Here is a 26142-nt window from a genome sequence, read left to right as displayed (position 1 = left end):
GCCTCTGGGGAGCTCTGGAGCTGGGACAGCCCTCCAGAGCGGGGACCCTTGCGTCACTGAGCGGAGGGCCTGCTGCCCCGTGTGCAAGCGGCTGAGACCATGGCATCCGGTTTTGTGAAAAGTTTTATTGCAAGTCAGCTGGCAAGGAGATAGGAGGAAACTCAAACCTGCCTCCCTGTCCTGCAGAGGGAAGGGGTTGACACTGATCTGGGGGGGAGTGGGGTCGAGAACGAAGGAGTTAAACTTTGTTGGTGACATGGGGATCTCAGGGCAAACAAACGCAGTTGTGGCTGAAGTTCATTGGCGAGCGACTGTGGTTCACATGGAGGGGTTAGAGGAGGCTTTTCTTCAGAGAACTGGAGTTTTGGATTTCTGTGGATGGGACCCTCGCTTCACGTGGCCCCTGCGCCCCCTCACCCCCGCCTGACCCGGGCACGGAGGACTTGGCTCGCTGGAGGTTCGTGGTAGTGCGCATGCTCAGCTGAGTCCTTTCAGGCAGCCTGGGCCACCGTGGAAGCAAGTCTCACAGAAAAGTGTAGATAAGTTCTTTTTATTTTCTTTTGCGCTCTAGGGTCTGAGCAATTTAATCCTTTAACTTCGGTTTCTTTCACACCCGCCGGGCAGGGGGCGGGACCGGGCAGGTGCTCTCTGCGCAGACTCCCCAGGACTGTTCCTTCCACCTTGACTCTGGCAACCCTGTTAGGGTTATTGTGTCCATCTTGCGGGGGAGGCTGAGAAGGAAAGTGGCCTGAGATGGGGCTGAAATCCAAGCACAGCTCTGCCCACCCTGGCGCAGGGGGCACTATGCCCGGGGGCATCCTGCTGGCACAGAAAGCGCTGCTCCCCTGCTGTTCCCCTTCCCTGAGAGGCCAAGGCTGCTGTGGCTGGGGGTCGTCATTTGTGGGTCAGTATCTCCGAGTACTCGGTGGTGCTGGTGGCATCCTGGTCTGGCGGCTGCTGGGGCCTCAGGCTGAGGAAGCTGAGGGAAGCGTAATGGAGCTCCTGCTCCTCCGCCTCGCGGGGGGCGGGCGCTGGCACGTCTGTGGCGCCGCCAGGCTGGCACTCAAGCTGGTGACCCTGCGCGGAGGGGACACAGGGGTCAGGTCAGGATGACGGGGCTGGGAAAGAACCTGGAAACAGAGTGTTTTGTCTTGATTCGTCCACGAACAAGGGCCGGGCCGGGGGCTCCGACCCACAAGGTCCCTCAGCAGACACTTGAGTGTGGTGATGCTTGGTCCTTGGGGGGCATGGCCAGGCGCCCAGATTCCTCATGACAGTGCACGGGGGCCACTCCGCTTATCAGATGGGGAAGCTGCGGCCAGGCAGATGCCCCAAGATCGCACTCTGAGCGGTGGGCCCCTCGGCCCAGCCCCCCGCCTGTGGCGCAGCGCCCGCAGGGTCGCCGCCTGCCGCAGCTGAGATGGGCCAGCAGAGCGAGCTGGCCGGGGCGGGCGCCTGCTCGGGCCTGGACTGCCCTGGACACTGGGGCGTCCCGGCAGACGTGGTCACCAAGCTGTGTTGTGAGCGCTAAATTCAAGGGATTGGCGTGGTGAAGGCTAAGTTGCCTGGCGGAAAGTTTGACCTTTGAGCCCAAAGCTGGTGGGACCCTCTACAGCCCAGAATGTCCTTCTCTCGGGGGTGTCTGCTCACCGGGGCCTGGGCAACCCCCCGGGAGCCTGCGCCGCCCGGGACTCGCGGTGGGGCCCTGGGCCCCGAGGTGGCAGCTCGGCCCCTGGAGCCTGAGGCCGGCCATCTCGCGGGCTCCCCGCCTCCGTGAAGGGCTCCTAAAATCCCGACACCCCAGCTGGCTGAGCCTCCGCGGTGGCAGTGCTGCGGGCCCGCACCACACGTCACGGCGGGGAGAGGAAGCCCAGTGTGCGCCTCTCCTGGCACCCCACCCCCCGCTGACCTTAGTCTCCAGCCTCTCCCTGCAATAAACCCTAACTGTGAGCGGGACCCCCTGGGTTCTGAGTCCTTCCTGTGAGTGGGTGAACCTGACACCGCCTGGGGCACCCCTGAACTTGCGCTTGGAGACCCCCGGCCTTTGTGGGGACGGTGATTATGCTGGGGCGAGCGCGCTGGGGCCTGCGTGGGGGAGGCGAGGGGACTGGAGTGGGGCTGCCTAGAGACGTGAGGAGGCCAGGGCGGGAGGGTGGAGCGGGCACTGAACCCCTGGCTCGGGAGAGATGGGGAGCAGCCGAGTCTTCCGGGTCGCCACGCTAGGGCATGGGGTTGTCGGGGACCCAAGAGCAGGACCCGAGGGAGGTGGCCAGATGGGGTCCCATGGACAGAGGCTCATCGCTCACCCAGGCGGTAGGAGCCGGTGTGGAGGGGGCGGCGGCCTTCTTGCCGGTCTTCACCCTGGGTGGGCGGGGAGGGAGGCTGGGCCTTCAGCGGTGGCTCCGGGCCAAGGGGTGTGCTCCCCCCACCCCACCCCGCCCCCCCCCCCCCCCCCGCTGAGTCTGCAAGGCCAGCAGGGTGCCGGCGCCGGGAGGGGTGTCTGCCCCGGGCGTTCTCGTGGGAACAGGCACCCACACACACACACACACACACACACACACGGACGGCTGGGCCGGGACAGACCCCCCCCCCCACCCCCCCCACCCCCGTGCTGCCCCACCCAGGCCCGAGCCTCGCCGCCTCTGCTCTGTGCAAGGCCGCCCTGTCTGGGGTTCCAGGACTAGCCCTGCTGACCCCCCACACCCCACTGACTCCTGCACAGACACCCCCCCCACCCCCCCCCCGCCCCGGTGACACTCACAGGAAGAAGACGAGGCCCAGACAGAGGGTGAGCAGGCCGGCCACACCGGCTCCCCCGACGGCCCCCAGGACAAATTCTCTCCCAAGCCCTGGTTTGTCTGCAAATGAGTGGGGTTTCGGGTGACTCCCCTCCAGGCCCCGGCCCCCTGTACCCCTCATCCCACATCCCAGGGAATTGGCGCCCTCATTCTCAGCCCCACCAACCCAAGACCAGATTCTGCCTCCTTCTCTCCCTCTGCTCCGGGCCAGACCCCCTCAGCCGTCAAGCTCCATCTTCTCCGGGATGGGGACCTTTTCTCCCTCAGCCCGCTCCGCGGCCCCTGACCTGCTCTCCTGGGCAGCAGCAGGAGGGTGGCGCTGCGGGTCCCCTGGGGGTTCCCCGCCTCACAGCTGAGTCTGAGGGCGGTGCTGAGCCCCCCGCTGAGGCGCAGGGAGCTGTTGGCCCAGAGCCCCGAGGGGCTGAAGGTGACCTCCACGGAGGCATTGCTGCTGTTCCCCTCCAGCAGCCGCTCCCCCAGCCGCCAGCGCAGGGAGGGGGCCGGCCAGGCTCGGGCAGCGCAGAGGCAGAGCAGACCCTCGTCCTCCGGGGAGCAGGAGGGACCCAGCAGCTGCGGGGGTGCTGTGGGAGGGAGGAGGGGGGGTCAGCGGTGCCTTCCCCTCCCCAGGACCCAGGGGGCCTCCCTCCTCCCCCACTCACTCTGCACAGAGAGCTGCAGGGAGATGTGCAGGGAGCCCCGAGGGTGCTGAGCATGGCAGGTGAATTCGCCTTCATGCCCCAGCTCCACCCGGGGCAGCTCCAGGACCCCTGGGCTGGGGGGCTGGGAGGGACTCGGGGCCCCGCGCCCCCAGGCCCAGCTCAGCCTGGCAGGTGGGTTGCTGTCGATGGCACAGAGCAGACGCAGGGACTCCCCTTCCAGGACTGAAAAGGATGAGCCGTTTCCCAGGTACTTGGGTTCTGGAAGAGACGGAGGGCAGAGAGAGACAGGCAGGAAGAGGGCGCCGCTGGCATGAGGCAGGCGTGGGCATCTGGCAGCCGAACACATGGAGGCGGGAGGGGATTCAGAAGGGCAGGGCGTTCCCTGGCGCCCCACCCCCGCGGCAGATGTCGACGGACAGCTTCCTGCGCGTTCCCCCAGAGCCATGTAAAATGCACACGGGGCGCTGGAAAGGGACGTCCCTGCCCACGATTTTGCTCCTGGACACAGAACCGAGAGACGTTCGAGCTGTGGCCGGCAGCCCTGGGCACCCGCCGGGACTGGCTGATCCGCGGACCTCACACCTGCCCCGTGGCCTCCCGGCTCAGAAGCTGCATGGTCACAAGACCCTGAGGAAATGGACCCGAGGAAATGGAAGGCGCAGGGGCTGCACCAGACATCTCCACCCCCGCCAGCGGCCCCCGTGAGCACGGCCCTGCCTCCACCCCCCACGTTCACGCAGGGCAGACGCCCTCCTGCTGCGCTCCGCAGAAGCCCCCTCCATCGCCAGGGCGCCGCGAGCAGGATAGCCACATCGCGCGTGGGGGGCAGGCACCCCACAAAGGTCAAGGAGGCCCTGACCTTGCAGATGCACTCCAGGGTTCAGACCCCCCAAAGTCCAGCAGCTGGGACTCAAACAGACACTTGCATGGGGGTGTTCAGAACACGTCACAAAGCCCCGAGGGGGAGGTCCCCAGCCCCCAGCGTTCAAGACACGGACACCAACAGTGGCCGCGCTGCTCAATGGAATAGTATGCAGCCGTGAACAGGATGGCAGCCCCGGCCCAGGTTACCACGCGAGGGCCTTGGGCACGTGACGCGAGAGAAAGCAGCCAGCCGGGGGGGTGGGTGGGCGGCCCTGGGCCGCTCGGCGCTGCGGCGTGGACACGAGCACATGAAGCCGGAAAGCGGATGATGGCGGCCGGCGTGGAAGGGCAGGGCTTCTGGGGGGATGAAGATGTTCTGGAACCAGATCGATCGGGTGGTGGCACAGCCTGGTGAAGCCTCGGTCAGCTGGAGGGAGGGCTCGCGAGCTGGGCGCAGCCGCCCTCCAGCGTGTCCCTGCAGCAAGTTGAAGCGCCAGCCGCGCGGGGCCTCGTGACTGTGGCCAGTGACCGGGCCCCGTGCCACCGAGCCCGGCGGGACCGGCTCTCCCAGGGGCGGGTGGCCCTTCTCATGACGCCCCCACAAGGGCGTGTCCCCCCTCGTGTGTGGTGGGTGACGCGTGGCGACGTGGAATTTATCCATCGATGACAGCTCCCTCGAAAATAAGGAGCCACCAGGTGCATTTAAGGGCTGACAGCACCCCCTTACCGAGGCGGCTCCCCTGAGGCTAGATGGGGGGGCTGGCCCTGGGGGTTCAGGGCTCCACTCTGGCCACGCTGCCCCCCCCGTGCCGCCATCTCCCCGGAGCCCACCTCTCCTCGGCCGCCCGTCCTCGCCAGAATGCCCGGCCTGTAGGGCGCGTCTGTGGAGAACCCGGGGCTTCCGTCCGTGCCCCCCACCCCCGCCTGTGCCCACAGCCCGGGCCAGGCCGTCCTACCTGCGCAGTGTCCTCGGAAGAGGCGGACGGTCAGGTTCTGTGGGGCGTCTAGGACGGAGAGGCGCTGTGAGGCGCGGGGACCCGGTCGTGACCGCCTCTGCCGCCCACTTCAAGGGACAGAAGGGACGCGAGGAGCCGCCCTCAGCCCATGACAGCACCCCCCGCCGCGCCCGGCCCCGCGCCCGGCCCCCCGCGCACTCACAGGTCACGTTGAGCGTGAGCGTCCTCGCCCTGCAAGCCCTGCACGGGGCGGGCCAGGGGCGGCCCACCCAGCACGTGAGCTCCGTGCTGTGGTCCTGCGGGCGCGGGGTGAGCAGGAGCTCGGGGGAGGTGTACCACGGCGGTCCCAGCCCCGGGGCCCGAGGGCAGCCCCGGTCCAGAAGATGGCCAGGGGAGGCGCCCCGCCACAGGCCCCCGGCACGGAGCAGGACAGGCGGCTGGGGCGGCCGGCCTCCAGGGGCTCCTCGAGGGCGATGTCGGGGGTCAGCGTCAGCGCTGGAGGGGAGAGGGGCCCTGTGGGCCTCCGAGAAAGACACTCCAGCCCTGAGCCGGCCCGCGCCCCTGTGCCCCCTAACGGCGGGGGCCGGAGGGGCCCTCCCGACCCCGAGGACAGGCCCCCGCTCACCCCTGGGGTCTGCTCCGGGCCGCCCCGTACCTGTCACCGTCACGTTGAGCAGCTGGCCGCTGCGGGTGTAGCTGTGCTTGATCTTGCCCCTCTCCACCTGGAAATAGTAGGTCCCGCTGTCCTCCCTCCGGGGGCGGGTGATGTTCAGGGCACAGCTGCCCGCCGCGGGGTCCCCGAGGTGGAATGAGAGTTTGCTGCTCTTCTGCACTCTCTGGTCCGGCTTGCTCGTGGCCACGAGGACATCCGGCGGGCCTTTCCGGAACCAGTGGCCGTACACGGGGCTCGAGTCTGTCTGTTTACCCCAGCGGTAGGAGAACGTGCAGGGCACGAGCACGCACAGCCCCTCCTGCACCGTCACGGGCAGCTGCATGCGCAGCTCGGGCTGGGCGCCCCCCTGCGGGGAGCCTGGGGGGACACGGGCCGGCGCCCCCACGCACTCACCGGCCCACACCAGGGGCAGCAGCAGCAGCAGCATCTCGGGTCGAGGGGCTGGGCCTGTCCTGGGACCAGCGGGTGTCTGCGGGGCCCGAATCTGCAGGAGACGCCAGCAGGAAGCTTCTGGGGCGGCGGGAACGGGGACCGTCCCCAAAAGGGAAACTTGGAACCACAGATGTCCCCAGTGATCCCCTCTTCCCACTTCTTTCATGGGCGCAAAGAGCACGGCAGAGAAAAGTTGCAGGACTTTCCCCAAACCAGGAAGGAGCCACCCCCTCACCCCAGCCTGGGGAGGAGGGTGCCCCACAAGTGGCGCTCTCAGGGGAAATAAGCAAATAAGGGCTCTCTGGGTGAGGTGCCAGGAACAGGCTTCCATTTATGCATCCATTGGTCCGCCGTCCCCCAGCCACCCATTCAGCCGTTCCCTTGGCCGTCCACCCTCCACCCACTCACCATCCATTCATTTTTTATTCACTTATTCATTCTTCCATCTGCCAAGCAAGCACCTGCTCCAGGGGCTGGGGCTAAGAGGCAAGCAGATCATTCAAGTCCTGCCGTCTGGGCCCTCCCCCCCAAGCCCAGTGCCCTCTAGAGGCTCTCCAAGGGCACTGAGCCCCCGGTTCCGGTCTTGGGACCTGGCCTGAGGCTCCTGCTTCCACAGTGAAAAATGGGGGCAACTGCAGAAGCAGTTGCCTCAGAAGGGCCTCACAATGGAGGTGTGTTGCTCTGAGATTGCCACCTGGAAATTTTTAATAATTTTATCTTCTAATTTTTTAAGCTTTATTTTTATTTATTTATGCATACAAGAGCTGGGGTGTAGTCCAGAGTTGCGGTGGGTGAGAGGACTCACCAAAGACTGAGCGGGGAGCAGAACAGGCGGATCTACTGAAATACACTGCTGAGGGGAGCAGCAGGAGACAGGAGGGGTCTGCTGTGCCTTGTGGTTCAGCTTCCTGGATAGGCAGCTGCCAATAGCTTCATGGTGCTGAGACTTGCACCACCCTTGCATCACCAGGGAGGCCCCTCCCCCCGTTATATTTCATCTCCCTCCACTGCTTAACCTGAGAGCCCTCAGGGTGTTTATTAATGTCCACTGGCTTTTGAAAGTGTTCCGTGTTATGAAATGGCTTGCCTTATTTTTTTTTTATCATATTGACTTACTTTGCTATACAGAATTCTTTGATTCCCTCTATTTTGTTGAAAAGGGCTGCATTGCATCCTTTCTTATGGCTGTATAGTATTCCATGGTGTGAATATACCTCATCTTCTTGATCCATTTTTTCTGGGCATTTAGGCTGCATCCATATCCCAGCTGTTGTCAGTAATGTTGCAGTGAACCTGGTGGAACGTACTGGTGTGTGTTGATGGTTTCATATTCTGTGGGTAGATGGCCAAGAGGGTCTTGTCCTACTATGTTCTATTTTTTTTTGTGTGTGTATAGAAGAATTGGGGTGTAGGCCAGAGGTGCAGGGGGGTGGTGGTGAGAAGGTTCACCAAAGACAGAATAGGTGGATCTGAAATACCCTGCTGAGGGGAGCAGCGGGGGAGACAGGAGAGGTCTGCTGCGCCATGTGGGTCAGCTCCCTGGCCGGGGATCGAACTCTGTGCTGCAGTGTCTGTGGATAGCTTCATAGTGCTGAGACTTAACCCTTTGTACCACCAGGGAGGCCCTTATTGGATTATTTGAATTGTTGAATTGTATGAGTGTTTTGTTTATCTTTGATATTAATCCTTTATCAATTATATATTGTGTGACTGTCTTCTCCCATTCCATAGGGTGTCTCATTGGCTTGTGTTTTCTTTGGCTGTATAGTAACTTTGTCACTTGAGGTAATCCCAGTTTTTTCATTTTGCTTTTAATTCTCTTGCCGTAAAGTCACCAAAATTATCTTTATTGTTTGATGTTTTCTTGAGAGTTTATATCTTAGAAAAGAAGGGAATGTAGGGCCTCCCCGGTGGCGCAGCGGTTGAGCACTGGATTCCGAAGCTGCCCGCAGCCTCTGTGGCGCCGGTTCAATCCCCGGCTGCTCCCCGGCCACCGGAGGAGGGTCCCACATGGCGCGCAGACCCCTCCTGCCGCCCGCTGCTCCCCTCAGCAGTGTACTTCGGTCCTTCTGCCTGCTCTGCTCCCCGCTCTGGTGAATTCTCTCACCCTCTTGTGCTTCTGACTGTACCCAGTGTTTGTATGAATAAATAAATAAATAAATCTTAAAAAAAAAAAAGAAAAAGAAAAGAAGGGAATGTAGTGTAGAAATCAGTGTTTCAAAAGAGAAAAAAGAGAGAGGAAAAATAAGAGAGAATAAAGAGAAAAGGGCGTCACCGCTTTATGTCACACAGAACAGCGATCCAACAGGACGTGATATCTGACGTGGGTTTCTGGCTTCCATTCGCAGGCTCTGAATGAACCACCTCCGTTGTTCTCACTCAGGCACCGTCTGCACATCGAGGGAGGCAGTCCCGGGGGTAGCTAACCTTGACCTTAACCTGCTAGGAGATTCATGGCTGGGGACGCGTTTTGATCTTCCTGTAACCGCCAGCTCGTTTGCAGCAGGCCGGGGAGGTGACTGGTTTCATTTCCTCCCAGGCACGTGGGTTTTTCTGCAGAAACCCTTCGAGGCGCAGGGCCGGCCTCACTTAGGTAGGGGTTCCGACTTCCTCCCAGAGTCAGGCCAGGAGGGGGTCCCCACAGGCCATGTCTGTCAGGTCTCACTGTTGTTTTTACATCCGCCCAAGTCTCTGTTCCCATGAGCTCCCAGGTCATCTAGGCTGGAAATTTGCTGACCAGGAAAATTGTGCTGAGTATCACAAATACATAAAAGGAAACAGGCCCAGCGCAATCTGGGCTGCGCAGGGAAGTATCACTTCCTTCTCTCTGTACCCAGTTCCTCCCTTTACTTTCTAGTCACGTCTCTCAAACATGAGACGACTTATCCCTTCTAACTACATGGTCCAGGGGGTACCCCAGGATGCCTCACAGCTTCCGCAGAGCGTGCCCCCGACATGTGGCATGTCCGCCCATGGTCACTACATCCCTGCCTGTCCTCTTCTCGCCATCACTACTCTGTCAGCCACAGCCGACCTGGATCCCTTTGGACAGCAGCCCTCAAAGGGGGCTGGGACAGGCTCTGTGGAGGGGGCACCCGCATTTCTGTCAGTGACTCACTCTTCCTTGTCAGTTTGAATCCATTTTTCAATTCAGCACAATTGCAAAACGGGTCCCCTAAACTTCCCTTCTTTCAAATCAAGTAATCTTGTTTAACAGGCAGCCAGCACGCATGGAGGAGGTGATCCCGGGGACCCAGGGCCACCTGGCATTGACATAGAGGGGTGCTAGGACCAAGGAGTCACCCCAAAGTCAGGGAGGGTCGGGCAGAACTCGGAACCTCCATCCTCTCTTCTGCAGACAGCATTGTCTCCGGGTCTCCTTGGCCTGAAAACCAGGTCCAGTAGCCTGGATGCAGGGGTCACCCTTCCTGGGATAGTAGGCTGGGGAGCCCCAGAACTCACAATGAAAAGCACCCCAGTGTGCATGTCAGCTTGTGTGTGTGTGTGTGTTGTAAAAATGGAGGTTGGTATTTCACCCAACACTGTCTTATTTTGACTTAAAACTAATTACTGGGTGACAAGAGCTGGTTTTCAACTCAAGTTTTTTCTAGATCTACACAAGGCTCCCCCCCGCCTTTTTCTTCTCTCCCTGGTAGCCAAGTGCATTTTGAGCAAAACCTATGAAACTGCAGGCAGCCTTAGTGCTGCCCGGCTGCCCTTGGGGACCCCCGCTCAGACACGCGCGCCCCCTGGCGGCGGAGTCCTGCTAAGACCTTGCCGCGGGAAGACTCCAGAATCCTTTGCTTTGGGTGAGGTGGATCAGGCACAAAGGGAGCTGATACAAGGGTACTGATGAGCAGTCCAGTTCATGATTTAGTTCTCTTGTTCAAGCAGGAGTTGGGGCAGCTCATCCTACCGGCTCGCAGTTTCTTTTGCTTAGGCTGTCTCACCACCTTGACAATGCGGTTATTGCCTCAAGGCAACACCCATTCCCAATCCTTTAGCCTCCACTCTAAATGCTGAGACAGCCAAATGCCTGTATCCCCAGCCACCCTTGCAGCTAGGAATACACCTCCTCTAGACAACGAGATATAAGCAGAATCCACCACAATCTGCTGGGAAAGTTTTGATCACCTGTGCGGAATTCAGATGCAGTGCCCGGAGCTGTGGCCTCCATCTTGAGACCATGAGGAAAAGGAGCAAGAGAATCAGAGGTTTTGTCTCCCTCCACTGCTTAACCTGAGAGCCCTCAGGGTGTTTATTAATGTCCACTGGCTTTTGAAAGTGTTCTGTTATGAAATGGCTGGCCTTATGTTTTTTTAAATCATTTTTTACTTACTTTGCTATACAAAATTCTTTTAGATTCCCTCTATTTGTTGAAAAGGGCTGCATTGCATCCCTGAACTTGAACCATGCCAGCAGTCCCCTCCCTCTAGATTTTTTAATCTAGAAAAATTAACTTCCTGTGTGCATGCCACTGATGGCCAATGGTTGTTGCAGCCAAAAGCATTTGTAACTGATACAGTTGCCAGACACCTGCCAGTATGTAACTTTCATGGTGGCAGAAAACTTTGTATACACTGTATGACCAGTCCCTCCCCTTCTAGCCCGAGCCTGGCACATCACACAATGGGAAGAACAATCCCTTCCTCTTGTATTAACTGAAATAATCATCCAAAGTGCTTACAGTTGCTTGTGCCACACACTGAGCCCTGAAGAGATGGAGCACATTGTCTTGGCCATGGCTACCAGGCTACCTCCTGCTTCCCCCAGCACAGGGCACCCCACAAGATGTGTGGCAGCCATCCAGCCCCTAGTTTCAACATCCTTCTGAGTGTGTGGCAAGCACCATGTGGAGCCAACACCTGGGCTAGTCTTCATCTTCGCCAGTAAATGGGCCCTGCCTCTCTACCATTTGGCTCCGTCCTGCCTTGACCTCGGCAGTGTGCCCAGCGTGTGTGCTGGGCCAGTACTGGCATTTCTATTATTCTATTGCCCTTGGCCTAAGACTGACTACTCCCCAACGTCTCTGAAAGACAAGATACATGGGCCAGAGGAAATTCTTCATTTTATTTCCACTCACAATTCCGGCAGCCCACCCCCCTCGACACCCCCCACCTTGTTGCAGCCCCTCCCCTGACACCTTCACAAAACACTGATTTCCTCCCAGAGCTAAAATGAACACCAGTCACCAACTATGGCCATCCCCGCCCTGCCCACCTCCCCACTTGCCTGCATATCCACCTGCTCTGTGAACTTGGCCATCTTTTGGATCCCCGCCCCCAAACCTCCCCCAAGGTCACTTGGCTTGCTTTTCTGCTTCTATGATACGGGTCCCTTTCCTCATTCCCCCCCAGAAGGCTCTCTGGACTCATTTGCATAGTCATTTGCATAGGCATACCTGGCCTCACTTCCCCGGTAAAGACCAGGTTTCCAAGCTCTCCCCTGCTCCCCAAGCTCCCTGTGGGCCTCCGTCCCTCAGCTGTTACTTGAGGGGTGTAGCTGTCGATGAGGCCAAACATTCTATGATTCTGGGGAGGAGGAGGACAGGAGCAAATTCAGAAATGGGTAAGAGAAGGACAAAGGTAAACAGAGAGAGAGCGCGCGCCTGAGGTTTGCAACGAGGCTGGAGTCAGAGGATGAGGGGCGGGGAGTGGGGACCGACCCGCCCTCCGGGAGCCCTGCCGGTCAGCTGCTGCGGCTCCTCTGGCTGCGCGCCTTGTACACCTCGATGAGCAGGTCCTTGACGTACTGGATCTCGCGCTCCACTGACTCGGCCCTCTCCCTCAGCTCCCTGTTGCGCGCCTCCAGCCCCTGGCACTCGCCCTCCAGGGCCTCGCCCTCCGCCCGCTTCCTCTGGCGGTACCTCAGAGCCGCTGACTTGTTCTGGTCTCTCTTCTTTTGCTTGCGGTCCCCACGGCTGGTGGCAGGATGGGGGTAGGGGGCAGGGCGAGAGGGCTGAGGTGGGGGCGGGGGGGCGGCTGGGGCAGCAGTGCCAGCCCAGCATCTCCCTGCCCGGCCTCGCTGCGGCAGTAAATGGCCAGCAAGTCGAGGGTGTCCAGGGCAGGGGGCTGGGGGAGCTCGAAGGTGGGGAGAGGGAGGGGGAGGGATGGAGCTGCTGGAGGCGGTGGCGGAGCGGGGGAGGACGGTGGGAGGAGAGGGGCATCAAGGAAGAAGTCTTCCATCTGCTCCAGCTCCTTTTTGAGGAGGGAGGCCATGGCTTCCAGGTCAGGGGGGGGTGGGGAAGGCGGGGGGAGGGCACCTGGGGCAGGGGTGGCTCCAGAGGGAGGAGAGCTGTAAAGTCAACCCGCTCGGTCATCCAGTCAGAGAAGCCGTCACCTGGAGGATGGGAGGGGGACAGTAAGTTCCTAGAGTTCCAGATCCTCAACCCAGCCAAGCGCTAGCTCCCATCTGCCCTGTTCATGGAGTAAAACCACCAGCCAATCAGCAGATGAAGCAATGAATCAACCAAGCACTATAGCAGCCAGCTGCCTAAACACCCAGCCAGCTGCATGAGTTGGTCATCCTACCCATGAGCCTGTGAACCCCCCAATGAATCAGCCAACCAGCCAATGACCTAACCAAGAAAAGAGCCAACCACTGTATCCTCCATCCCTGTGGTTTCTCTGCCTTTATCTCATTGCTAAAGAGCAATCTTATTCACACTCGTTACTGAAATCTATAATGTGCCAAGCAGCTGGGACACACAAATGAAATAAGTAATTCCTGTCTCAGGGCCTTTGCATATGCTGTTCCCTCCACCTGAAAAGCTCTTCTCTTGGGTTTTTTCATGGCTCATTCCTTTCCATCCTTTAGGCCTCTGCCAAAATGCTATGTATTTAAAGGCTCCTTGGTTACCCACTTTTTTTTTGGTTACCCACTCTTAAGTCCCTGCTGTCATATTGTCACTCAGCTGCTAAGTGAGTCTCACTTATCCCAATATAGCACCTGTCTGTCTCCCCACCAAAGTAAGAGTCCAGAAGGACAGGGATCATGTTAGTCTTGTTCCCAGCTGTGTCCTCAGTACCTGAAACAGCGCCTGGCACATTATAGGCACTCTGTGAATACACATGGAGTGCATGGATGCCATCTCTCTGCCACCACCGCCTCTGTTGCCCACCCCCAGCTCATCCCATCCCCATGCACCACCTGCCCTTACCTGCCAGGGGCTCTCCCCCCCCTGGAAGCCCGCCCTCCAGGGCTCCCCCAAGGACCTCATAGGGACCCAGGGGGGCAGGGGCCAGGGGGAGTTTCCCATAGTCTACGAGCCAGCCCAGCCCGCTAGCTGGGAGCAGGGCCCTGTCCAGCTCCAGCCCCAGGGTCGCCAGGAGAGACATGGCTGCAGCGGCGGTGCTGGGCGCCGATGGTGGTGAAGGACGCTGCACAGACAGCTGGGAGGATGCTCTGGAGGCTGCTCAGCTGGGCGATGACAGGCACCAGGGTGAAAGTGGAGGACCTACAGTTGTGAAACAAGTGGATGGGGTCAGAGGCCAGCCTCACCACGTCACAGGGAGGCCAAGGCACAGGCTCCTCCTCCTCCATGTGGGGCTAAGTCCTGCCCTCTCCCCGCCTTCCCAGTAGCTCAGCCTCACCTACTCCCAGGGGAATTCTTTTCCCACCTGACTCACTTTGCTTCACAGCTCCCAGCCTCCGTCCTCCCCTATGCGGACACCTCATGGTCTCCCCAGGGAATTTCTCCACGTCCCTCCCTCCTACCCCGTGCGATTCCCCTTTGTTTAAAAAACGAAAACCTCCATCCCAGGGAATTTTACCCCAGTCACAACCCTTCCTCTCTAAGTATCTTCCTGCCCCACTGCCCCTCTAGATGCCATCTCAAATCAGTCCCAGGGGAATTCCCGCCCCCTGCGGAGCCCCTTCCTCAAGGCTGTGCACGCAAATCCCACGCTTCCCCTCGAACTCTGCTCGGCCCTCCAGGCCACGCCCTCACTGTCTCGTAGCCCCGCCCACTCCCAGAGTCCCCGCCCCTTTCTCCGTTCGAAACCCCACCCCCTCATCAAACGGCTCCCTTAAGCCCACCCCGTCGTAAGCCCCGCCCCAAGCCCCACCCATCGCGATGGCTACGGGCCTAGCCCCACCCCCTGTAAGCCCCGCCCCCATCCTGTCACTCTTAATCAGCCCCCGCCCGGGCAGGGTCCTGAACCAGAGGGAGGGAAGCGGCGCAGTGCGCCGGCGTCATGTGCAGCGAGGAGGGTGGGGGTGGCCTGCGCAGGACCGCCTCCTATCTCCCACCCTTCCAAGGCGGGTGTCCCGCGGAGGACCAAAGCGCATGTTCGTCACAAACGTGCTCCAAAGGCTCCCCCAAGCCCACACCCTCCTGGGCGCTAGTGCGCATGTGCGCCTGCTTGCGTTCCTCCCCTCCCCATAAATAAGGGCTCCGGGGCAATGATGCGCATGCGCGATCGCAACCGCGCGCTGACCATTGTTCAGGGAAAATCTGCCCCCCCCGCAAGAATGCACCCTCCCCTGCCCCACCGGGTCGAACGCGCATGCTCGCTCGCGCGGCGCCAGCCGCCTTCCCTCTTCTGCGCCTGCGCGACCGTGATTCTTCATTCCGGCCTCCCCACCCCCAGGCCCGCTCGAGAGGGCCGCGAGCTTCGAAAGCGCGGGAAAGGCGGTTGGCCAGGGAGGGGCGAGCGGTTACTCACTCCATGGCTGCGGAGAGGAGAGGCGGCGGCGGCCTCGGCTGAAGACGGACGGCGGGAGCGGAGAGCGCAGGCGCGGTGAGCGCGGAGACGGGTCGGGGCTCGGGGTCGCGGCTACAGGGCCATGGCGGGCTGCGCGGCGGGCGGCGGCGGCGTGGGCGGTCGGGCTCTGAGCGCGGGGACTGCGGCGCCCGGGGACGGGGCTCGGATATACCGGGGGCGGCGCAGCACGGCCCGCTCGGATCCTTCCGCGCCCGCCCCGCCCCGCGCGGCCCCAGCGGGAGGCGGGCCTGCCCCCACCTCCCGGGGCCCGGGGGCTCGGCCTCCCTCCGCTCGGAGCTGGGGGCCCCGTCCCTGGCTCCCTCCGACCCCGGGCTCCTGCCCCCCCCCGACCTCGAGGTCTGATGTCCCGTCTGATTCTGGGAGCTCGCCCCCTCCGGTCCCCTGAGACCCGCACCCGTCGCGCTCGCTTCCTCCCCTTCTGCGCGGGTTTCCGGTGAGCCACGCGCTCGGCGGCCTCTACCAACTGCTGCTCTGAGAACCTTCGGGGCTGGAATCTCACGCGAGTCCCCGACGCGCTCCAGGGGCCTGTGCCTGCGGCGCGGCCCGGGGCGGAGTCCACCGGCTCGCTGCCCGTGGACGGGGCCCTGGTTCGGGGAGGCCAACCACCACCCCCACCCCAGCTGGCCGGTGCCGGGAAGCCCAGAGGCCAACCCCACGTGCCTGTCCTGCCTGTTTTATTACTGGTAGAGCTCAGGGCGCGTTAGGGAACGTTCCCTCCTTCCTGGGGTTCTGGCAGGAGCCCCAGACGCTTGACCACCCAAGCCCCGCTGATAGATCATTCTTGGGCCTCCTCTGCTCCCAGATCTCGCTCTCCAGCATTCCCACCACCCCATGCCAGATAATGAACACACGGCCCCCTCCTGGTGCAGCAGGCCCAGCCTCACGGGCCCCAGCCTTTCAGCAGCCCCTGCGCGCACCCAGCCTCTCTGGCCACTGGTTCATCCTGTGCCTTTCAACTGTTCCTTTTTCAGCCTCTGTCCAGCCCAGGTCCACCCCGCCTTCCCCTCCCCCTATCAGTTGCCCAGCTCTGCCAAAAATGGGGCTGTCTACACTCATTAAATGAGGGCGCTTTGCAGCTATCCCGTCTCTGTGCCCTGGCCTCTGTCAGACAGCATGGCCGTGGTCCTTTGCTCTGCTGCCCCCTCTCCAGTCAGGTGGGGGAGCCCTGACTTGAGTGTTATCTGGAATGAAGATTCCCTGTCTCTTTAGTCCCTCCCCTCCTTGTTGCAGGCTGGAAGTCCTTCCAGGACCTCACTCCCCTGACCTGGAGCACTTCACTGTCGTCTGCACTTGCCCTGCGTGTCCTCGGGCTTGTAGGAGCTCCACCAGCACCCTGGCAGCATGGAGTCATGGTTAAAAGCACAGACTGTGGGGCCAGGTTTTGTGGGCTTATATCCTGGCTGCACCCCACTTCCTAGCTGTGTGTCTGGTGATTTCCCTGGCTTCCCTGGGCCTGGTTTCCTCTACTATGAAGAGACCATTATTAGCCCTGCTTCTGGTGGCTGTGAGGAGGGTTAAATAAGTTCCTGAATCTGGCCCTTAGACTGGCCCAGCATGCAGATGGTAGTTGCAGATGGTGGTGGCGGTTGTTGAGGTGGGTGTGTTTTATCTCCTGCTGGAGTGAGTGCTTTCAAATTACGCCTTATCTTCCACCTGTTAAGGGAGACTTAAGGATTAGCGTAGACAGACGGCTGTCAGTGAGGTGGCACAGTCACCCCATGCCCCCTAGTCATCTTCTTAGGTCTGCGTTATGTCCAGGGACTAGGTTTGTTTAGTTGCTTTTTTTTTTTTTTTTAAGATTTTATTTATTTATTTATACAAGCACTGGGTACAGTCAGAAGTGTGGGAGGGGGAGAGAATTCGCCAGAGCCAGAGCGGGAAGCAGAACAAGCAGAAGGACCAAAGTACACTGCTGAGGGGAGCAGCGGGTGGCAGGAGAGGTCTGTGCGCCATGTGGGACCCTCGCCGGTGGCCGGGGATCGAACCGGCGCTGCAGAGGCTGCGGGCAGCCTCGCAACCCAGCGCTCAACCGCTGCGCCACCGGGGAGGCCCTGTTTAGTTGTTTTTTTAAAGATTTATTTTTATCCATAGAGGAGCTGGGATGCAGGCCAGAGGTGTGGGGAGTGGGAGGATTCACCAGAGACAGAGTGGGGAGCAGAACAGGCAAATCTATTGAAATCCACTGCTGAGGGGAGCAGCGGGGAAACGGGAGAGGTCTGCCGTGCCATGTGGGAATCTCCCTGGCCAGCCGGGAATGAACCCGCGCTGCGGAACCTGTGGACAGCTTCACCTTGCTGCGTTCAACCCACTGCGCCACTGGCGAGGCCCCTTTGTTGTTTGTTTTTTTAACAAACTATGTTTTGGAATAACACTCAGTTTCCCCCATCGTGGAACCCCTCCGTTCTGGGGTGCTCTCTCCTCACGGCTAGGAAACCAGCATTGGTGCAGCCACCTCTGTGCGGATTTCACTGCTTGTCCTCTGAGGCCCTGTCTGGCCTGGACACCCTCCCCTGTTCCCTTAGCTGTCCTGTCTCCTGCCTCCTTGAGCCTGTGATGTTCTCAGACTTCCCCGGGCCTGACGGCTTTGGAGAGCGCTGGTTGGGCATTTCAGTTTGGATTTGTCTGGTAGACCGGGTGTGGGGTTTGAGGAGGTGACTTGGCAGGATATTTTTTAATAACCAGATACAAACTTGCCTAGTACGAGAGTCACGACTGCATGAGGCGCCCTGATGGGCAGGTACTGGGCCGCTTCCCTGGGTGGCAGCCCCCTGTGCTTATTTCTCTGGATTTTGGCTCCCACCGAGTCCAGGCCTGGTGCCAGCAGCCCCACCCCAGCCCTGACTCAGTCCCCGTGGTGGGTGCCAGTTTCCACACTGGCCTTCCCAGCATATCCTAACTTGCAGCCTGTGGGTCATCAGCGGCTGCCTGCGAGCCCATGTCTTGGCACCCTCATCCCGCTCCCATGCCTGCCCCGAGCTGAATTTGTGGCCCCTAGAGCTCAGATGCCTCCTCTTCCTCCCACTCTGCAGAGGTCTGCCAGGGCCAGGGCCTGGCTGCTGGGCTGGGGCTGGGGCTGGGCCTGGGGCCTGGGTGAGGCTGCTAGGGACTTTTTTCCAGTGCGGAGGGGCCAGGCGTTGGAAGTGAGGCGGCTGTTGCAGGCAGGTTGCATCACCCTGGCCCTCTGTGGGGAGGGGGAGCAGGAGGGCTCTCTGGGGGCACTGGCACACCTGGCAACAGCTCCTGCTTAGAGGAGTCTTGGATCCAGCACAGCCAGGGAGCACTTGGGGAAGGGGAGGGGGGCAGCACCTGTGCGGGAGCAGGAGGGAGGGCAGGAATGAGGCCAGAGCGCAGGGGCTTTGTTCACCCACGCTGCTCCTTAGAGCCCAGGCCTCCATGCCACATACAGGTGGAGACTGTCTCGGATCGATGGGGTCCCTGATCCACAGCCCAGGGCGTAGCCTGCTAGGAGGCCACCAGGCCTAGACTTCCACCTCGTGTTTACTCTGCTTACAATGGCCAGACTGTTGATTCTGACCTGCGCCCCATCCTGCCCTAGGGGGTCCCCACACACACCTGTGCTGCTGCAGCAGCCTCTCCCTGGCTCCCCTGCCTCATGGGAATGCAGCAGGGTCCGCGTGATGGACCCGGTTTCTGGCCCGAGCCCACACCGCCTAGCCCCTCGCTGATGCGGCCTTGGAAGGCGCGGGGCCCAGTGTGGGCTCGGGAACCCCCTGCTGGCTCACATCCCAACTCCACTTGGTCTGGGGCAGGGTCTCTGTGACTCAGGTTTCGCATCCTCGAAACCGGTAAAGAGCCCCCCTCACCAGGCTGTCGGGGAACCACGCAGGTAAATGGTCGTGAAGTTCCCGGAGCAGGGCGGGTGGGCACCAGCGACTGCGCGAGGCAGCAGAGGTAAACCCGGGCCTCCCCGAGAACTCCGCAGCCTGGGCGCGCCGTTCCTCCTCCTGGCCCCTCCGCACCTGGTTCTCCTTTCATAGTCTCCTCGCAGCCAGATGTCTGCGTCCCTGTTTCCGGGCGCTGAGAGCAAGGGCGGGACCCTCCCTGTTCCCAGAACCCGACCCCACAGCCCTCCGCAGGCGCCAGGCCATCTTCAGGGGCGTTGCTCCCGCACGGGCTGGGGAACTCCAGGCCGTGGTCATGCTGGCCGGCGGGGCAGGGGCCGGGGGTGGGCACGCTGGCACACGGGGCAGGGAGGTCAAGGCCAGCGGGGGTGAGGAAAGGGCAGTGCAGGGGCGCCCAGAGCACAGGGCCGCCGCGTGGCCAGCGGCTCAGAGTCCTCCTGGCCCCTTCCCCCTCCCTCCTGCCACCCCTTCCTGAGCGCAGAGGGCAGGAAGAGCCGGTGTTCCCCGCTTTGCCCCGGGGTCTCTGCAGCTGGGGGTGCTGACGGCCCTGGACTGGATTTGAGTCTGGAAGGTGCTGGAGATGACACCCGATGTCATTAGAGAATGGTCAGGGGTTACAAGTATGACAGGATTGTGGGGGGGGGTCCACACTGGGGAGGCTGCAGCTCAGCTTTGGGGCCAGCTGGGGTCAGTACTGCCCGCCTGTGCCACTCGCCGCACGCTGCCATTGCAGTCCTTCTCTGGGCTCCGGTTTGCTCGTCTGCAAACGGATGCACTGACGGGCCCCCCTTGTTCCGCAGGAGCCGTGCGAATAGCTCTGAGCGGGGCCTGCCCGGCACATGGTAACTGTCCAGCGATGTTGGGGGGGGGGGCTGTGGTCAGTTCCACTTCTCAGAACCAGTGCTACTCGGCCCCACCTCTGGCAGCCCTCACTGCTTCCCGAGAAGCCATGTCCGTGGCAGCGGTGCTCACCAGCCTGCGCTGACCCTGCCTCCCTCCCCACTGACAGCACGCTGTGCCCCGGGGGCCAGTGCCCGTGCCCTGCGTGCACCTGCTGTGCTCTCAGCCCCACACCTCAGCTGCAGGTGGCCTTTCCCCTGGAGGCCCCTGACGTCCTCACCACCCACTGGAGTGGTTCAGCTGTGCCCCACTCCGGCCCCTTCTCAGCCAGCTCTGTTGGCAGCACCTCCTGGGGACAAGGCCTGCTGCCGTGACTCTATCGCCTGGGGTGAGGCCAGGACTGGGCTGGCTCCATCGCTTCTGTGCCTCAACCCTTCCTGGCACCACATGCTGGGTTGGTTGGTTTAATGACTTTTGGGGGTAACTGCCTAGTTCACGCCTGCTTCTTAAAGTGTACAACTCAGTGGTCTTTTTTTTTTTTTAAAGATTTATTTATGCATACAAGAACTGGGGTACAGGGCCTCCCCTGGTGGCGCAGGCAGTTGAGTGCAGTGCTGTGAAGCTGGCCGCAGCCTCTGCAGCTCCGGTTTGATCCCGGCCAGTCAGCAAGGGTCCCACATGGTGCTACAGACCTCACCTGTCGCGCCCACTGCTCCCCTCAGCAGTGTATTTCCTCAGTCTGCCTGTTCTGTTCCCCGCTCTGTCTCTGGTGAATCCTCTTACCCTCCTGCGCATCTGGCCTGTACCTCGGTTCTTGTATAAATAAATAAATCTTAAAAAAAAAAAAAAAAGCTGTGGTACAGGCCAGAGGTGGTGGTGATGAGAGGAGTCATTAGAGACAGAGCAGGGAACAGAATAGGCAGACTGACTGAAATACACTGCTGAGGGGAGCAGCGGGGAGACAAGAAAGGTCTGCCGCGCCATGTGGGTAGCTCCCTGGGCGGGGATCAAACTCGTGCTGCAGAGGCTGCGGATAACTTCATAGGTTGCATCTTAACCCCTTGCGCCACCAGGGAGGTCCCTCAGTTCTCTTTATTACAGTCTTACCCTTGCCACAGTCTAGTTCTAGAGCATTTTCTTTGTCCTGAAAAGCAGCCCCAGGTCCCACTCCCCAGGATCTAGTTCCTGTTTAACCTTTTGAGGAACTGCCAGTTTCCAGAGTGGCTGAGCCACTTACATTCCCAGCAGCAGTGAGTGAGGGGTTCCAGGTCTCTGCATCCTCACTGACAGCCAGTGCCCCTTTTTATCCTCACCCCAGTGGGTGTGGACCCTTTCTCCTTGTGGTTTTGTACTGTTTCCCGGCAGCAGCGGTGCTGAGCGCCCCCAGAACCACCCCGCCAAGTCTCCTGTGACCTCTCCTGCTCTTAGCGCAGGCGGGCCTCGCTCCGGGCGCGCCCTCTGAGCTTGCTGGACATCTCCTTCCTCCTCTTGGGGCCCTCACCCATCCCCAGGGCAGAGTTAATCACCACCGCCCCTGGGCTTCCAGTAGCTCCTAACAAAGCTGCTTCAGAATCCACTTTGTGCTATGTTTTATTTTTGTGGCTTCAGTGAACTGTTTTGAGTGCTGGGACCTTGTCTCATTCAACCAGATTTTGACTTTTATGTTGAAATTGGACAAGTTACTTAACTCAAAGGGATGTTCCTGGTGTCTGCCTCGTGGTAGCGGGAACTTGAGAGCTAAATGAGTCAGTTCCCCCAAAAGTCCTTAGCAAAGTACCTGGCACAGAGCAAGCCCTGGGTCCATTTATTCCACTGATGAGCATTTACTGAGTGCCTGGGGTGGCCAGCCATTGTTATAGACATTGGGGTGCAGATAAAAATCCTGCCCTTGGGGAAGTGTTTTGGATGGTGCTAAGTCCTAAGGACAGCTAGGGAAGAAACCCCTGAGTAGGTGATGTTTTAGCAAATACCTGAAGGGGATAGAAGCGAGCCCTGGGGACACTGGGGCCGGGAGTGGGAACAGCAAGTGCACAGGCCCTGAGGCAAGAGTGTTTTAGGCAAGTCTGAAGGCCCCCGGGGCCTGGAGTGGAATGATGGCCGCCAAGACTGGTAGGAGATGACAGCACCACTGGCTCCTGGGAATGAGGGTGTGAGCCTTTGTGCAAATGTTTCTGTTTGAGTAACTGCTTTCCATTCCGATTCCGGTAGCTTTTCCTTTATCATATTTAAATAGAATTTTGGATTCGAGGAAGGTGGTGGCCAGACCATATTGTGTGTTTGCTCACCCCAGGCCCTATTCTGTCCTGAGTCTCAGAGGGTGTTTGTTGACTGAAGGAATGAGGTGCGCTGGTAAATTACCCAACACGTACTGGCACACAGTGGGTACTGAATGGTTAGTGCTTCTATCGATATTTTTTTTTTTTAATTTTTTTTTTTTTATTAATAGAGGCATGTTTTATTTATTTATTTGTTTGTTTTGTTTATACATGCACTGGGTACAGTCAGAAGCACGGGAGGGTGAGAGAATTCACCAGAGCCAGAGCGGGGAGAAGGACCGAAGCACACTGCTGAGGGGAGCAGCAGGCGGCAGGAGAGGTCTGTGCGCCATGTGGGACCCTCCTCTGGTGGCCTGGGAGCAGCCGGGGATCGAACCGGCGCTGCAGAGGCCGCGGGCAGCTTCGCAACCCAGTGCTCAACCGCTGCGCCACCGGGGAGGCCCTCTATCGATATTTTTAATAGATGCAGTTAGTACTTCAGCTGGCAAAGGTTTCCTGATCTTGGGCACTGGCGGGCTGTAGGGAAATTGTTCTCTCTGGCACTACTGGATAGGTTAAAAACAGGTGTGGGGGCCTCCCCAGTGGCGCAGCGGTTGAGCGCTGGGTTGCAAAGCTGCCCGCAGCCTCTGCAGCGCCGGTTCGATCCCCGGCCACCGGGAGAAGGTCCCACGTGGCACGCAGACCTCTCCTGCGGCCCGCTGCTCCCCTCAGCAGTGTACTTCGGTCCTTCTGCCTGTTCTGCTCCCCGCTCTGGCTCTGGTGAATTCTCTCACCCTCCCGCGCTTCTGACTGTACCCAGTGCTTGTATAAATAAATAAATAAACAAACAAACAAAAAAAACAGGTGTGAGCGGACTGGAGGGCGAGTGGGTAATCCCTGGCAAAACCATCGCGTGAGTACCCTCGGCCTGCATGTCTTCTGGGGGCTCTGCCCCAGGGATACGTCTGCATCTGCCCAAGAAGGCTGGCAGGCGCCTTTGTAGCAGCGTGCTCATGAGAGAGAAAAGTCGCCTCCTGAATACCCATCCGTGGAGGCGTGGGGAGCAGCAGCTGGAGGCAAGTTGTGCAGTGATGCAGCACTGAGTGATGGGGTGGTAGGGAAGCCAGGGGCGCTTAAAAACATCCCCTCGGGCTGTGGGGCCAAGATAGGGATCCCTGAACGCAGCCTTCCGTGACTGTCACCACAGGGGGCTCTCAAGGGGTCGGTGATTAGTTGTGCAGTTAGACTGTAAGTGTTGAAGATACAGTTGAGACACAGTTCTTTCAACTAGAGCGGAAGGAAGGAGCCTATCTTGGCGCGGGGGAGGGGCCCAGCACTGCCGCCTTCCTGGGTCTTCTGGGATCCCATTGTTCCTGTTAGAGGGGTCGTTCTAGAATCCTCTGACAATCTGCTCTTCTGGTGGTTTCCTGCCTTCCCTTCCAGCACTTCTTACCCGCTTGCTTTCCCCTGAGAGCTGCTGTTTGTCCCACCACCTGCTCCCGGGAGCCCCTCCAGGCCTCAGGAGCAGGGAGGCGAATGTAGTTGCTAATTAGGGGTGAAGTCACTTCTTAGAGATAGTACTTTCCAGGGAAGCAAGACCCAGGAAAGCCTGAGAACTGTGGCTCCGAGAAGCACTCAGGTACCAATGTGAGGCAGCAGGGGTGCAGGCAGCCCCCCTCAGTCCAGTGAGGATGGTCAGCCCGCTGCAGTGAGCTCAGGTCCGGGCATGGAGAAGGAACTGCAGTACGCGGAGCCATTTGTGTCAAAGGGAGAGGGTGCAAACCTTGCGATGGCTTAAAGGCGCTAGAAACCTCTGGAAAGAGGCACAGGAGACCTACGGCCTGGCCCCAGGGAAGAGAGCGGTGCATGCTGGGCGGTGAGGCTCTCCACGGCCCCCCAGCAGCTGGCGGCTTACAGACCTCAGACTCCCCGAAGTCCGCTCTACCAGGCCCCGAAGGGCTAGGGAGGAGCAGGCAGGAGGAAGTCAGGGCCACAGTCCTTCGACCCAACGGGGTGGAGGGCATAGGTAACAAACAGGTCAGGTGGGTGACACCTGTGTGCGGGAGCAAACTGGCCTTTGCGGGTGCAACTTGGCTTGGAAAGGCGCTCTGCTCTCTGGCGGGGTGTGCGGCTGCCCTGCCGTCGGGGTGGCCTGGCGTCTCCAAGAGTGTCCTCCCCCCGCGCCCCGGGTGAGTCCTCCGGCGCGGGCCAGCGGCTGACCCTGCACCTCCCGTGGCCCCTGCCGCGCTCTGGTCCTGCCACGGGGCCTTGCCTTCACGGCTGAGGTCTGGCAGCTGCGTCCTCGCTGCTTACGAGCTGGTTTCCATGCGGGGGTGGTGGGCGGGGGGTTGCAGGACGCCGGGTTCTGTGTTCTGTTGGCTGTGTCGGAGAGACGGCCCGGTGGAGAGGCTGGGGACCAGCGGGGCAGGGGAGCGGGCGGTGTTCTGACCCCCAGGCCCCAGATCCCGGCAGCTCCGTGGGCCACGGGACTCAGACTTCAGCTGGGCCAGGGACAGAGGGTGGTCAGGGGCCAAGGGCCCCTCCGCTCCCCTTGCTCTGGTCGCAGCCCTGGGTGGCACCTCCTCCAAGTCTTACCAATTCAGAGGGGGCCCCAGGCGCTTCCCCAAGGATGCTCCCGCCCGCCCTTCCTGGGCTCGGCCTTGTCGGCAGCGCCACCAGGTGGCCGCGGGCTGAATGCCAGGAGCCCCGGCGGAGAGTCCGTCCCCAGAACTCGCTGGCACGAGAAGCTGGCATTCCCCGGGCCTGATGTGGATCAAACCATTTCATATTCGCAAAGACGCTGGGGTTCTCAAGCCGGCCTCCCAATTTTTCTTATGAGGAAATTGAAGCTCAGGGGATGAACATAGAAGCTAAGACGCCACGGCCGGGGGCGGAGGTCATGAGCTCTGGCTGTGGGCAGCAGCACCTGCTCCCCCTGGCTGGCCTGGGTCCGGCCAGGCGACCCAAGGAAAAGGCCCCGGTCATCAGTGCGCTGTGATGTGGGCTCCGGGGGCCTTGCGGGCCTGCTTGCCCGGCCCCTGGCCTTCGGTAGGCCTGGAGTGGGGCTCTCTGGGCACGCTTACTGCTGCCCCAGATGAATGTGCGTTTCCAGGGAGGACAGCCTGTCAGCCCCAGGAGATGCGTGTGGAGGACCACTCAGGCTTCCCGGGGGAGAGGACCAAGGGCAGACACGGGTTTGGGAAGAGAAACGGAGTCCCAGCTTGGTCTGCAGTGGACAGGCTGGCTCGGTGTCCGCCTCCGGGCCCCGGTGTGGCTCCAGGGGCGCTGGCCTGTGCGTGTCACTGCATCCGTTCCTCAAGACTGATTTCTTCTGTCTCCTCCCTGCCCTAGAAGGTCTGGAGTCCCCCCTGAGACAGCATGTGCTGCTGCGTGCCCTTGGGGACGCTCCGTCCAGCTCTGAGCTGGTTCCCTCCAGGCAGGGTGACGCAGGCAGCGCTTACCAGCCCGTGCGCCGGGTGCTGCTCTGGGAGCTGGGATACGCCATCGCCGGCGTGCCCCCGTCTGCTGTACACAGATGGCCATCCTTGCTGGGGGTCACCGCACCCACCGTCCATGGGGTGGCCCGGCTGCAGGCCCCCCCCAAAAAAAACCTACCCGCCCTCTCCGCCCCTCCCCCGCGCAGGCTGTCCTGCAGCTTATCATGCTTGTTTCCCTCCCGTTCCTTGTTTCCAGTCTCATCCTTGTGTTGGTTTCCTGTTGCTGTTGTAACAAGTTATCACAAACTTACTGACTCAGTACAGATTTATCCTCAGGGTTCTGGGGGTCAGAAGTCTGAGGGGGGCCCTAGGGGCTCCATTTCTTCTGCAGACACTGAGTGACGGGGTGGTAGGGGGGTGGTAGGGAAGCCGGGGCGCTTAAAAACATCCCCTCGGGCTGTGGGGCCAAGAAAGGGATCCCTGAATGCAGCCTTCTCTGTGACTCACCACAGGGGGCTCTCAACAGTCAGGGTCGCTGAACCCAGTGTTATCTTCCCAGCCGAGGGCGCCCTCGCGCCCCTCTGCCCTCTTCCTTCTCCCCATTCCATGCAGGTCCCCCTTGATCAGGGCCCACGCACA

At 60.5% G+C, this 26142-nt stretch overlaps 3 protein-coding genes across 11 annotated transcripts in view; 1 reads left to right on the top strand and 2 right to left on the bottom strand.

Annotated features, from left to right (window-relative positions):
* Positions 1-26142, top strand: part of NUP62 (nucleoporin 62) — a 34715-nt gene that overhangs the window by 524 nt on the left and 8049 nt on the right. For 2 of the 9 annotated variants that reach the window (XR_008552569.1, XM_037517082.2), the window contains exon 1: positions 14893-15123. The exons of 1 other annotated variant lie outside the window; for it this stretch is intronic. The gene's annotated coding sequence lies outside the window, so the exon portion shown is untranslated. Of the gene's footprint in view, positions 1-14892; positions 15124-15685; positions 15792-22917; positions 23706-26142 lie in introns of those variants that run through there. 6 more of the 9 variants (XR_005126181.2, XR_005126180.2, XR_005126177.2 and 3 more) reach the window with 6 other exon arrangements.
* On the bottom strand, positions 36-6377 carry SIGLEC11 (sialic acid binding Ig like lectin 11). Its single transcript, XM_054697518.1, has 10 exons — positions 5933-6377; positions 5699-5772; positions 5480-5573; positions 5278-5325; positions 5049-5202; positions 3458-4170; positions 3086-3379; positions 2762-2858; positions 2307-2361; positions 36-1077 (listed from the first exon to the last, which is right to left on the bottom strand). Exons 1-10 carry the CDS (start codon positions 6375-6377, stop codon positions 895-897), a joined length of 2157 nt encoding a protein of 718 aa, XP_054553493.1. The 3' UTR covers positions 36-894.
* On the bottom strand, positions 11525-15162 carry ATF5 (activating transcription factor 5). The gene is given in 5 exon segments (XM_037517106.2): positions 11525-12360; positions 12363-12650; positions 12653-12721; positions 13542-13838; positions 15049-15162. Coding segments are annotated over 4 exon segments (825 nt in total). The 5' UTR covers positions 13720-13838; positions 15049-15162; the 3' UTR covers positions 11525-12070.

This window comes from Talpa occidentalis, unplaced genomic scaffold (genome assembly GCF_014898055.3).
Source record: "Talpa occidentalis isolate TD23 unplaced genomic scaffold, MPIMG_talOcc4v2.1 talOcc4.17, whole genome shotgun sequence".
NCBI lineage: Eukaryota > Metazoa > Chordata > Mammalia > Eulipotyphla > Talpidae > Talpa > Talpa occidentalis.
Note: the sequence above shows the minus strand (reverse complement) of the source record. Positions and strands in the feature narration are given on the sequence as shown.